The sequence below is a fragment of the Zeus faber genome (assembly GCF_960531495.2).
Source record: "Zeus faber genome assembly, chromosome: 18".
NCBI classification, from domain to species: domain Eukaryota; kingdom Metazoa; phylum Chordata; class Actinopteri; order Zeiformes; family Zeidae; genus Zeus; species Zeus faber.
The window spans coordinates 16,618,489-16,631,316 of record NC_137210.1 but is presented as its reverse complement, the minus strand read 5'-3'; the positions used below and the strand labels follow the sequence as shown (position 1 = coordinate 16,631,316).

The window sequence follows — 12,828 nt, the reverse complement described above, 5'->3', positions numbered from 1 at the left end:
TTCTGGTGAGGATACGCTTGGGTGGGAGAATAAGAGAGGACGTCTTTAAGTATGAACATGATACCTGGAGAACAGAAAATAAAAGGCATGTCTGACGAGTGTTGCTATAATCAAGGACGTTGAGCAGTGTGGACATTTAACCGGGAAAAAATATATATATATTGTTTATTTATCTCTTGTTTAGATACTTTTGAGGATGGTGCAATTACTCTGTTTAAATCTGTCAAGTCGTACATCACCTGACATTTGTGCTTGTTTCTCATTAAATCATAGCCCTGCCCCGTAGTGCGTGGTCCTACGATTGACCTCTAGACAATAGGTTTAGCCGACAGTGCCAAAGATGATTGGAAAATGGCGTTGAAGCCAAAGTAATACACTTACTGTGTAGACCAAGTATTCCCCAGCAGAGGAGGCCAGGGAGCACTAGAGGATAATGCACTGTATTTTAACCTTGTCCATTTGGCCGCTCGGTGCCCTGCTAAACAAGCAACTCGCTAATCACAGCTCTTCACATAATGGGAAAGTCAACAACAGCATGTGCTCCGTAAACAAATTCTGTGATCTATAGAAGAGCCACCGCCTCCTACAACTGAAATTATTCTTGTGTGGAGCAAGTATTTTGTGGAAGACAAAGATCATTTCAGATGCATGGAATAATTCAAGGCACTGAGAGAACCATAAAGTATTTTTTTGGTGGAAACTGTAGGAGATTTAATTTGAGACATTTTGTAATAGGTAGTAGCATTATGAACAGAAATCTGTTTGACAAGATGTTATAGACAAGTACAGTACTGTATGATCTGTTCTCCATGAATGCCAGATATAAACTGAGCATTGAGTACCTGAAATACTTACAGCTGCCAAATAGGAAGACCAGTCTTGCAACATTTTTTTTTTTTCCTGAATGATCTACTTACCTTTGTTGCACCACAAATTAATCAAACGTGGCACTTGGAATCAGATTACAGTTACATGTGGTAGAGCTGATCCACAGTCTTGTTTTATTTCTTAACCTCAGAACCTCAGAATATGCTACTGATTGTATGAAAGCCAAACCAGGCCCAGACGCCTCCGTACCCCCAGATCTACAATCCCGATTCACGGAGCCTCCCGATCGGAATGTGGTGTTTGATCCGACCTCGTCATTCCTGGCTCTTAGTTGATCAGAACAACCCTTACTAGTGAAGATTTAGCACAGGTCTTTGTCTTTAAAAAGCCTTGATGATGCAATTGTTTGCAGTAGACTACAAAGACCAAAGTTGGGTGCAGAATATAGAAGCCATTGCTTGGTTCAGACAAATGTTTTTGCCATTTAGCGATGAACTGTTTCTCTTTTCTCAAGGGTAGCAATTGTGGTTGGACCCAAGGAGACTTACGTGTCATGTGGAAGATGCCGTCGCACGCACTAATGTGGGACAGGAAGGCGTTTCCCAAGCCTTGGCCCGCATGAGCACCTTTCACCAGTCCAGCAATGTCCACAACGTTGAGGAACGCAGCGATTTTGCTGCAAGGCGGGGTGGGGTGTAAGGAAGGAACACAATAACTCTGTGGAAACCATCACAAACCACTTTAACAGAGATGCATGACGGATTGAAATTGAGATTTCTAGGCTCCAGCATTTCCTTCACCAGAGCACCGTGGAGCAGTGCAGTGATCTTGTATCTCCTAAAGATCTGACATCTGCATGTCAACAACGCTGTTATATCCTCTCACGTTCCTATAGTGCGCAGTTATTTGACGGCCTTCTGCAGCCAACAAGCCGAGGTGTGAATAATGTGTGAATAGTGAGACCACATACCTGGCAGGCTTGTGGAATTGGCAGAGGAAATCATAGCGTTCATCAGGAATGGGCACTCTGCTTTCATTTGGGTCAATGGTGCAGAAGGGGAAATTTTCTGCTGCAGCTTGGCTCTTTGTCAGCACGTTGAAAAAGGTTGACTTCCTGAAAATAAAAACAGCAGCGAGGTCAATTCCGACCCAAAAAGTGTCGTGCCCTGATGGTTGAAGAGTGTGATGCTGTGATGGTGAATTACTAAAGGACCTCTGCGAATTATGCGATACATGGAAATTATTTTCCAGCAAATGGAGGAAAGGTCAGTCAATCATTTTGAACACTTGATCTTTCGAATCAAAAATACTCCTACTGCTAAACGCTAAAACCACTTACCAGGTCAGATAATCCCATAATAGATCAATTGTACACGGAATTGAGGGACAAATAACATCTCTTATATTTTACAGCTGCTGAACAGGATCAACCAGATCCAGCCCCATGTCGTGTTTGTGGGAGATTTCTTCTTTTCTAGTAGAGGGACCCTCAAAAGTACTTCAAGACACACAGAGAACACAATGAATCTAAATGTAATAACGGTGAGGCAGTTAAACATAATCCAAGACTTTCCATCTTTATTCCCTCACCTGGTGCGTTTCGTTTATGTAATTGTTTGCCAGGCTGTACAGGACTGAAATCACTCAAGATTGGTGCTTACATCAATTCCCTATACACAGTGTTGGGCAGTAAGGCGTTACTCGTTACGCATTACTAGTTACTAGTTACGCTACGGGCAGTAACTAGTTAGGAATAACACGTTACCGGCAGTAACTAGTTAGGAATAACACGTTACAGGCAGTAAGTAGTTACGAATGACCTGTTACGGGCAGTAACGTGTTACTAGCAACTCATTACAGCAATGATGTTACTTTCCTCAGTAATGAAAAGTGTAACGAATGACTCATAGAATTTCAGTAATAATATTACAGTGACCCCCCAAAAAATAAGTCGTTACTAGGGGTGCGCCAATCACATGATAGTTGTAATTGGATTTGTATCCATAAAATGTACCCCAATAGTCATGATGGGATGGACGGAATCTGAAAAACCGGAAGTTGCCTTAAAAAGGCAGTAAAAGAAGCTACTCGCTTTTATTGTGAAAAACATAACATATATTGTTTTTGCCAGAGGCGAACACTGGTAGTAATAGGCAAATTAAGTTGTATTGACGCTACCCGTGTCTTCTACATGTACTAAAATGCGATCGGCAAACAAAAAGCTGCTTGGGTTCGGCTCGGTTGTCAGCCCTCACCTTATGTTGCCGTGGCTAGGTACGGCCAAATGTTGTAATAATGCATGATCCATCCAATGAGAAATTTCCCAAAGCGCCACGTTCCTCCATCCATGTTTGTTTACACTCACTCCCACGTGCATATAACGTAAAGCACAGCGACGTAAAATATTGCCGTAAAGCAGTTCTGCCGCTGATTTGCGACATAGCGTAGAGGGGGGACCATGTGTGCAGCTGTCCTATCACGTGAGCGTGATCGGGGATTACCCTGACATTCACACACGCCAAGTCAGAGTTTTGAGGGGAAAGGGCAATTGGGCAATTACAGTACCAATTTTGTGGGGTGTAACGGAAAAGCACTATAACGAGTAGTGTAATGAATTGCTGTTGGCAGGGAGTAAGAAGTAAAGTAATAACATAACTTTTTGAAAAGAGTAACAAGTAATGAGTAATGAATTACTTTTTTGAATAACGATCCCCGGCACTGCTCATACCAAGCAAGATTGTTTCTCTAAGCGCGTGATTGTGCCCCAATCCCCCGTTCAGCTTGGCAGAAACATTGCCACAAATGCACCTCTCATGCGCTGACATCGGTAACCTCAATAAGGTAGGTGCCCGTTTCCAAATAATGGTGATTCAAGGCCACACGGCAGATACAATTCCATCGTATCATAACACAAGTGAATTTTCTTGGAGCCCACGCAAAGGCTGATAATTTGTTTTGTGATGAATCCTGACAAGGCCTGTTCACACTGATTCTCATTTCAAAACTAGGGTTTGTCACAATCAAGACTGCAAGGTGGCCTTTGATTTTACATTGAGCTGTAATGACAACAAAGATGGTTCAAATTTATATGGAAATTTTGGACAACATTTGACATGTCCCTTACCTCCATGGAAGCCTGCGTGCAGCCACCCACTTTAACCAGTGGACTGTGTAGGGGGGAATGTGTAGAAGAAGAAGAACTCACCATGTACTTCTATTGCTTTTGTCTCATATGTTGGTCAACAGTATGTTTTGAGTTTGGTTTGCAAAAGCAATGTAAGTCAATAAAGAGTGGAAAAAATATAGAATAAAATATTTGCCAGATCGACAAATATATTTGTCGGATCGCTTTAAATTATGCATAAGCCCGCTTTACACTGGGAACTCTGAGAGTAATGGCTATAAATGACGAATAAACATTTTTTTCCACTTATCTTTACATTCATATGTAATATCGATAGGATGCAGTGCATATTGGAATTAGTAGCACAAATGATCATAAATCAAATCTATCTACAATAAATCAACACTACAACTGGTAACAGGAGAGCGTTAGTATGAAATCTAAACTAATATGATTATTAATTTATCAAGTGGCATTGGGGGGGATTTTCTATCACAACATTTATCTGGAACTGTCCATGATGGTTGATTGAAGTCATCTTCCTTCAACACATTACAGCCTCTAGCGTAGTGAACGCCTCCAGTGAACCCTTAGCAATTCAAATATTCCTGCTCAGCAGGAGACCTTTTCTGACCTCCCTGGGTTTTGGAGAACATGGAACATTTTCCTTCACGTGCCATGATTTAGCCATCTTGGATTATTTCCATCCATGCATTCTGCCTGTTCGGGGGTTGTGGAGAGGCTCGCTACAGGTGGAGGGCAGGGAGACACAAGGCCATCGCTGCCTTACAAACATACACTCAAAACATCAGCCACACTTATGAGGAATTCCACGTCCCCAATTGAATGAATCTGTGTGTCTTCAGAGGTGGGAGAAAACTGGCACGCCTGGCGGAAGAAAACCCCAGACAGGAACAGGAAGACCACGCAGCTCTACACTTTGACCTTAGCAAACTTAACTCTGAACCCAAATCCCTTGCTTTTTTTTTTTTATTAATTTGGTGTCAAACAATGTTTGACACCAAATAGTAAATTGTTACTTTTGTAGAATAAAACAAAAATTGGGAAATTCTATTTACAGACCTTCACTTTATTTCAGTATGTATGACTCCCAACAAGGTCACAGCTTAAACAGGCCTGTGCAAGGTAAAATTATCCACACAGAGAGCTTGGTCGTAGAGAGCTGTAAGTGCTGAAGGACTTTATTATGAAGGATAGCGGGAAACCCATTCACCATTGGTACTTTATTACTTATTTTACTCATTTGCAATTAAACTATCAATGAAAGAGGATATTGCAAGAGAGGGGTGTTTGGAACCCATGTCAGTGTATTTATTACATTGAGGAGAGACGAACACAAACCCTGCTTACTTACCCCACATTAGGTAGACCGACAATTCCTATTTTCAGTGAGGTGCCGAACCTTCCAATCAGCGGCGGTGGCTTTGGTCCATCACCTCCCTTTCCCTAATAAAGACAATGTGGTAATGCCTGCAGTGAGTAAGTGCATTTGCTATTATGTAACCTGCAACACATGCTTAACTAAATGTTGCTATTGCCATAAAACACACCTTCTTTGGAGCCATTCCTCAAACTAAGTTTTAAACCGCCTACCAAGAGTGGTCTGTACTAAAAGAGCAGGAGGAAAAGAAAGGATAATTTCAATGACAGGGATCTTTACTAACTCCTCAAATGTATCTTCCCAGACCACGCTGCAGCTCGCCCACCCGCCCGTCTTGAAATAGAACGTGCATTTGCTAGAAATGAAAGTTGATACTGAGCATGCAGACTGACGAGTGCTTCTAAATTTATCAGATGTCTGTGCACAATATTGACACAGGCTGATGAGCTGCTCAGAGCTCAATCGTACAGTAACATGTTTTTTTGGAAAGTTGCTTAGAAAAACTAATTAATTTCTTATCAAAGCTTGATTGTGATATTGACCACTGCCCCCTCTCTGCTGAAAATTAAATACTGTTTTCTTGACAGGTTTCAAACAAAAATGCTTAATTGCTTGGGCACCCATGAAAGAACTGCATTCATCTGAGAAAACTTTCATCAATATCTCCATGTCCAGTCGCTTTGTGAACAGTGGACTAAACAAATAAATAAATAAATAAATAAAATCCTGGTAAGAGTAGGGATGACAAGATGCATTAAGGCCAATCATCCAGCTCTCCTTATCTTCAGCTGTTAAAACAATAATTTGGATAACTCAATGCTGCAGTGCTGATGGATGGCTTTCTACTAGGAAATAAAGACCGACTCACATGCCTTCTAAGGGCCACTGCATTTATTCATGAACGTATTGATTTACTGATTTACTTATTATTTATTTACTTCGAAAAATACTTCAAAACCATGGCAGGGAAACCTTAAACACCCTCATATTACATACACTGTTTCCCACAAAGAACCACTTCATATCTTTCTTACTCGATATTCACCATTCCAACATATGAAGTAGCTTGATTATCAGACAAGATTGTACACAGTGCACTTGATAGAATAAAAAAGTGACAAAGATCTACCTCCAACCATCCTACACAAAACCGGATGTAGCTACATCCCACAGCCACGTGAACTTACAACAATGAGATAAATGGCATCAAATAAACTTCCTTTTTTTTTAATAAATGCAAATTAAAGAAAGCAGGACACGTCCTGAGATCACCACCTAATTCGGCACCTTGCCTAGTTTAACATACAGAAAATGAGGATCCTAAGCATAGGGATGCCTTTGAAGCAGGGATTTAAATGAATTAATCATTTATCTTTTGTTGCTCAACGCCTTGATGGATGTACCGTCACTTAAGCTCATCACAATAGATGCAGAGGGTTTTGTTCTACCAAATAAATCATTCCCATTGTTTAAGGTATACATTGATCAATCTAATGGCTTGTAATAGGCTTCTAATTGCCACAGAAAAGTGCTCTCAAAATGGATCCAGAATTCAACTCAAAGCCCTTACTTGAATGACAAGGTGAGATCATATCCCCCCCTTTATCTTCTGGTAAATAGTAAATGAGAAAGTCCTATTCCAAAATCAGATACCAATAAGATCACATGTATTTCATCCATTTGTAATTCCAAATATAGTACAGGATATATCCCTGAAAAAGGATAATAATGCATAAATATTAGTTTGCATTAGTTATTAGTTAGCATTATTGGATTTTTCAATGAAACATATGACTTACAATCCTAAAGTGTCAATCCCAAAATCAGTCTACTGTTTTCTACATAGACATAAAATAAAGAAGAAACAGAAAACACTTTAAAAAGAAGAGCACACCTTAAGGCAGTTGTTGTTGTAGAAGAAGCCTTGAAATCAAGTCTCCTTCATACCTTTTTTTTTAAATTTCACATGCATATCTACATCGCATTATATCCATGAATACCCGTGAATATAATAAATAATGTCCTTAATCGTTCCTTCCCTTTATATATGTATAAATATACATATATAAACAGCCAAATTATTTGCAACAATCAACCTAGTTTATGCAGAACAGACATTTAATACTCTTAATAGCACTTCACAAAATTGCCATGATTACTAAAAAAGAATCAATTTTCTTGGCGGCGTCCAGCATCTGATGAAATTGTTTTTTATTCGTCCTTCTGAGGGGATTTAAAGCAGAAAGGGGCCTTTGAACAAATTGCGCCTGTGTTGACTGGCAGCATTCATGCTCCATAATGGTGCATTATTTGCTCGTTTGGAAAACTGTAATGCTCGTCTTTCGGTGGCTCCTTTCTCTGGAAAATTGCTTTAACTTTTAAAGGGACGACGACTCACATCAGAGCAGGTCAGAGTTATATAATGGCATTTAGGCATTATCGTTGAATGTATTAACAAGCCAAGAAGCACGTGGGCTTATTTATCCTGCCTATTGCGATTGTGAGCGGAAAAAAAAGACATGATTATTTCATGAAAAAATGGCTAAAACGCGGTGTCTATTTTTTTGTCGGGTTGCTATAAACCTTCCCAGAAAACGGACACCGTGTCAGGTGTTTAATCAGTTCGGTTTAACAGGTGGGCTCTCCGTGATTTATGTCGTTTCTTTGTCCGGCAATCTAGCAAATTGCACTTGATGTTGAAATTGTTCTCCGCGTTATCTTTTTATCTTGTAAAACATCCTACTTGAGACTCCAGCACACGGAGGCTGACAATACATTAAATGATGGCGTGGAATGGACACAGAGCGCGCGAGCGGACATCCACGCACATTGCACATAGATAATCAGTTCGTGTCAACATAGAAACCTGCATGTTCTCCATCTGCGCCTGTTAATCATTATTATTGTTATTATTATTATTATTATTATTATTATTATTATTATTATATAAACAGTATATATGTATATAGATATATAAATGTAAATTCCGGAATTTCTGTCCAGGTAAAGATGCCTTTGTTCATCGGCCCTATTGCTACCTATTAAATGAATGACTTTGGTCCACGCTACACACACTGACCTGGACGAATAGCAACATTTTCCATTGTTTATTTATCTTTTTTTTTTTCTTTTTTTTTTTATAGCGACACGCCGGGTTCACGAAACACGTTTTGTCCCGTAATTAATTTAATGCTCCCCTCGCTCCAGGCTCGCTGCCGTGCCGCGTGCGCGGACTTTATTTCCATCGGACTTCTCGCTGTTGGCAGACCGCCGCACCCGCGCGCCGTCGCGAAGCAACGCGGCGTCTTTTTTCTTGGTTTTTTTTTTGTTGTTGTTGTTGTTGTTGCTGTGGTTGTTGTTGTTTTAATAATTAAAAAATGCTTACCTCGGCGAGCACCGCTGTGCGAACGCGCGTCGGGGAATGAAGCGGTACATCGATTCTTCGCGGGAGAATGTAAAAAAGAAAACTGTATTGAACACACACGCAAAAAAAAAAAACAAAAAAAAAAGAACCCCCCCCCCCCCAAAAAAAAAACAACCCACCAAATCCTGTCTTCACTTGACAGTCGGAGCGGAGCTGCCCCACGGCGGATGATTGACGTCGGGGACTTTTTTTTTTTTTTTGGGGACGGGGGGGACGGGGGGGGACGGGGGGGACGGGGGGCGTTTCAGGCCGCGAGCGAGGCCCCTGATTGGCGGCTTCGATCGGCGGCCGGGGACGCCGCGCTCCCATTGGCCGAGCGCCGCCGCCAGCTGTACTTCAAAGAACACGCGCTCTACAACTACGTGGAGTGGGAGCCGCGAGCCAAGAGAGGGAAGCGCGTGACCGGAGCGAAGCGCCGTCCGAGTCGCCCTGGAAACTTACACTGTTGTGAACAACTTTATCAGAGCACACACCCTGGATATGGCTACGTCTATACTCGGGGTAAGATTCTGTTCCATTGTTTGTTTCCATCCGAGCTGTGCCCAGAGTTAAACGCAACTGGACGACTGAAATAAGGTTAATATACCTGTAAAAGGAGAAGTGAAATGACTGATTTAATATACTATACTACATTATTTACTATCATATATATACACTACTATATATAATATAATATAGACATACACACTACTATATATACTATAATATATATACACTACTATATATACTATAATATATAAATACACTGCTATATATACCATACTATATATAATCTGTGTTATGATGTATGTACTTGCTAAATAAAATAAACGAAACTTTTCATCAGCCTATTTTAAATGGTGCAACTTTTCGACGAGCATTATCTATACTCACAAATATGAATTCACCCGTGGAATTTAATTTCGAATGAACGGATATGGGACGGGGCGTGGAATTGACTACAAATGAAAATATTTTATCCACTTTATCGTCATCGCCAATGCACGGGATTTGTTATCTGTGCAATTTGAGGCGGAAGAAAACATTTGCACAAAAGCAAACCGAGAAGTAATGGTGTTAGATTGATCGAAGCTTAGGATGGTGACTTCAATTGTGCTTTTATTTCTTTATTTTTTTTCCTGTTAAAATAAAAAAGTCCCAACAGGAGTCACGGTGAACCGTGTGGCCGGTTTGAACTTGAACTCCCCCCTCTTTTCCAGGAAGAGCCACGTTTTGGAACTACCCCACTAGCGATGCTGGCCGCGACCTGCAACAAAATCGGCAACACCAGTCCCCTGACCACCCTACCCGACTCCAGCGCGTTCTCCAAAGGGGGGTTTCACCCGTGGAAGAGGTCCTCCTCCAGCTGCAACCTGGGCTCCAGCCTCCCGGGCTTCACCGTCGCGACGAGCCGCTCCGCCACAGGACTAACCCCGACCAGCGGCTCCGGAAACAGCGCCTTTTGCCTGGCGTCCACCTCCCCGACCTCATCCGCCTTTTCCACAGAGTACAGCGGCTTGTTCTCAAACTCCGCGGCGGTGGCGTCTCAAGAACCGGGGCAATCCGCGTTCATCTCCAAGGTCCACGCGTCAGAAACTCTTTATCCGCGGGTCGGGATGGCGCACCCGTACGAGTCGTGGTACAAGTCGGGCTTTCACTCCACCATCTCCGGAGATGTTGCGAACGGGGCGTCGTCGTGGTGGGACGTCCACACCAACCCCGGGTCGTGGCTGGACGTCCAGAACCCGGCGGGCACCCTCCAGACCTCCCTGCACTCCGGGACCCCGCAAGCCATCCACTCCCAGCTCAGTGGCTACAACCCGGACTTCTCCACGCTGACCCACTCGGCGTTCAGCTCCACCGGCATCAGCCCCTCCGCGTCCCACCTGCTCTCCACCGGCCAGCACCTGTTGACCCAGGAGGGCTTCAAGACGGTCATCCCCACCTACACGGACGCGTCGGCGGCCAACGCCATGATTTCGGGCGCCAGCTCGGGAATAAGTAGCTCCTCCCGGTCCTCCAGGAGGTACTCGGGGAGGGCGACCTGTGACTGTCCGAACTGCCAGGAGGCGGAGCGGCTGGGGCCGGCGGGTGCCAGCCTCCGGAGGAAGGGCCTCCACAGCTGCCACATCCCCGGGTGCGGCAAGGTGTACGGGAAGACGTCTCACCTGAAGGCGCATCTGAGGTGGCACACCGGGGAGCGGCCGTTCGTCTGCAACTGGCTTTTCTGCGGGAAACGGTTCACCCGGTCGGACGAGCTCCAGAGACACCTCCGCACCCACACCGGGGAGAAACGGTTCGCGTGCCCGGTGTGCAACAAGCGCTTCATGCGGAGCGACCATTTGAGCAAGCACATCAAAACGCACACGGCGGGCGGAGGCAAAAAGGGCAGCGACAGTGACACCGACACCAGCAACCTGGAGACGCCGAGGTCCGAGTCCCCCGAACTGATTTTAGACGGGGTCAACCCCAGGATCACAGTAAAGGACCAGTCCCCCCACGACGAGCCCTGATGGGGATCACAAATCTGCAAACGTCCATTCTGAATTAAAAAAAAAAAATGCACAGCGTTGAAAACGGGTCTATATTCGAGAGACGATAATGGAGAAAATAAATATTTCAGCAAAAAAAAAAAAAAAAACACCAACAACAACAACAACATTTTAATCACATACAAAAAAAAAGATTCCTAAAAACGATATAAAATACATAAGAAGGCCTCGTGTTGAAATCAAATGGGAATGCAAAAGGAGACCTGTTGAACTGGGACAATGTGAGTTACATCTTGTATATGACGGCTGACTATATGTTATTTTCATGTGAACGTTTGGCTTGTTTTATTCGTGTTTGATAACCTGAAAAAAACAGGGATTTTGATTTTAATTTCGACGCACTTTGTGGATATGTATGTAAACAGCTTTTTTTTTTTTTTTTTATATTCAGTTAACCATTGTATTATTTTGCTAAAATATATAAATGTTTACCTGTATAAAGTCACACGTATAAAAAGCCTTTCATTAAAAATGTCTAAAAAACGAGGCTGTAATTGTGTGAAATAGATTTTTATACTTTGGTTTTTAATCCAAAGGGTGTAAATATATTTTAAAAAAAACAAAACAAATCGAATTCAACACAATGGTTTTTTTTGAGAAATTGTTGTTCATAAAGATTTTATTAATTCCTTATTTATTCATTCTTATATTCATATATACACATATATATATATATATATATATATATATATATATATATATATATATATATATATATATATATATACACATATATATATATATATATATATATAAATATATATATATAAAAAAAATATATATATATATACACACACATATTTCCTAAATTCTATCAGGTATTCCCACCTTGACTTTGAATATTTCCTCTACGGAATAAATCAGTGCTTAATTCCCCGGAAGAGACATTTCATGCCCAAATGAAAACCTTGTTAAATGGTATTAATTATGACTTGGAGCACATAACAGCCCCATGTGTCTTGTATATGCGATTAGGGATTCGTGTCTTATCAAATATCTAATTAATCTCTGAGACATCTTTTGTTCAGCTTCACTTTATCCAGGCTCTTCCGTGGGGGGTTTGACGACAAAGGTTCCCTGAATATTTATTCTAATTGTCCAAATTAACTGTTTCTAATTTGCATACCAAACGGCGGGACAAGAATGAGGATGGGACATCTTTCTTTTTTTTGGGGGGGGGGGGCGAGAAACCCACTAGATGTTATGGGAACAGTTTTTGAAAGTTTTGAAAAGAAGGGGGCAGGAAGCCACATGCAAATGTCGAATTGGAAATGCACTTTGCCCGGTTGCAGTCAAATGGTGGCTGCGTGTTATTTGAATATCTGTGGCCCCGCGTTGAAAAGGTTCAAGGATGCTCTCTGCTTTCTTTGTGCTTACCCAGTGCAGCGTCCAGGTCTCAGGGAAGAAGCGGGGGATAATGACAGCGGGCTCCAGGCCTGGGAACACCGCACACCGCCCCCCTTCCCGGAGAAGAGTTAAATTGACCAGAAGGCAATGGAGGGAAATTATTTTCATTTCC

The 12,828-nt window shown here is 42.2% G+C and overlaps 2 protein-coding genes across 2 annotated transcripts in view; one reads left to right on the top strand and one right to left on the bottom strand.

The window, feature by feature from the left end:
- The window catches only part of LOC307244284 (obg-like ATPase 1), a 36,941-nt gene extending 31,295 nt beyond the window's left edge, over positions 1-5,646 (bottom strand). The window contains exons 1-4 of the mRNA XM_080019421.1: positions 5,524-5,646; positions 5,328-5,419; positions 1,799-1,942; positions 1,377-1,504 (exon numbers count right to left, since the gene is read on the bottom strand). Coding sequence (XP_079875547.1) covers positions 1,377-1,504; positions 1,799-1,942; positions 5,328-5,419; positions 5,524-5,538 — 379 coding nt within the window. The 5' untranslated portion in view covers positions 5,539-5,646. The remainder of the gene's footprint in view (positions 1-1,376; positions 1,505-1,798; positions 1,943-5,327; positions 5,420-5,523) is intronic.
- A 3,611-nt stretch (positions 5,647-9,257) lies between these two features.
- On the top strand, positions 9,258-11,751 carry sp9 (sp9 transcription factor). The gene is made up of 2 exons (XM_080018743.1): positions 9,258-9,279; positions 9,978-11,751. The coding sequence occupies exons 1-2, from the start codon at positions 9,259-9,261 to the stop codon at positions 11,268-11,270; spliced, it is 1,314 nt and encodes a 437-aa protein (XP_079874869.1). The 5' UTR covers position 9,258; the 3' UTR covers positions 11,271-11,751.
- The last annotated feature ends 1,077 nt before the right edge of the window (positions 11,752-12,828 follow it).

Bases quoted from the DNA above. Each gene is read 5' to 3' on its own strand.
- sp9 (XM_080018743.1), top strand. From the start codon at position 9,259: ATGGCTACGTCTATACTCGGG. The intron at 9,280-9,977 runs GTAAGATTCTGT...CCTCTTTTCCAG, and splicing joins TGGCTACGTCTATACTCGGG to GAAGAGCCACGTTTTGGAAC.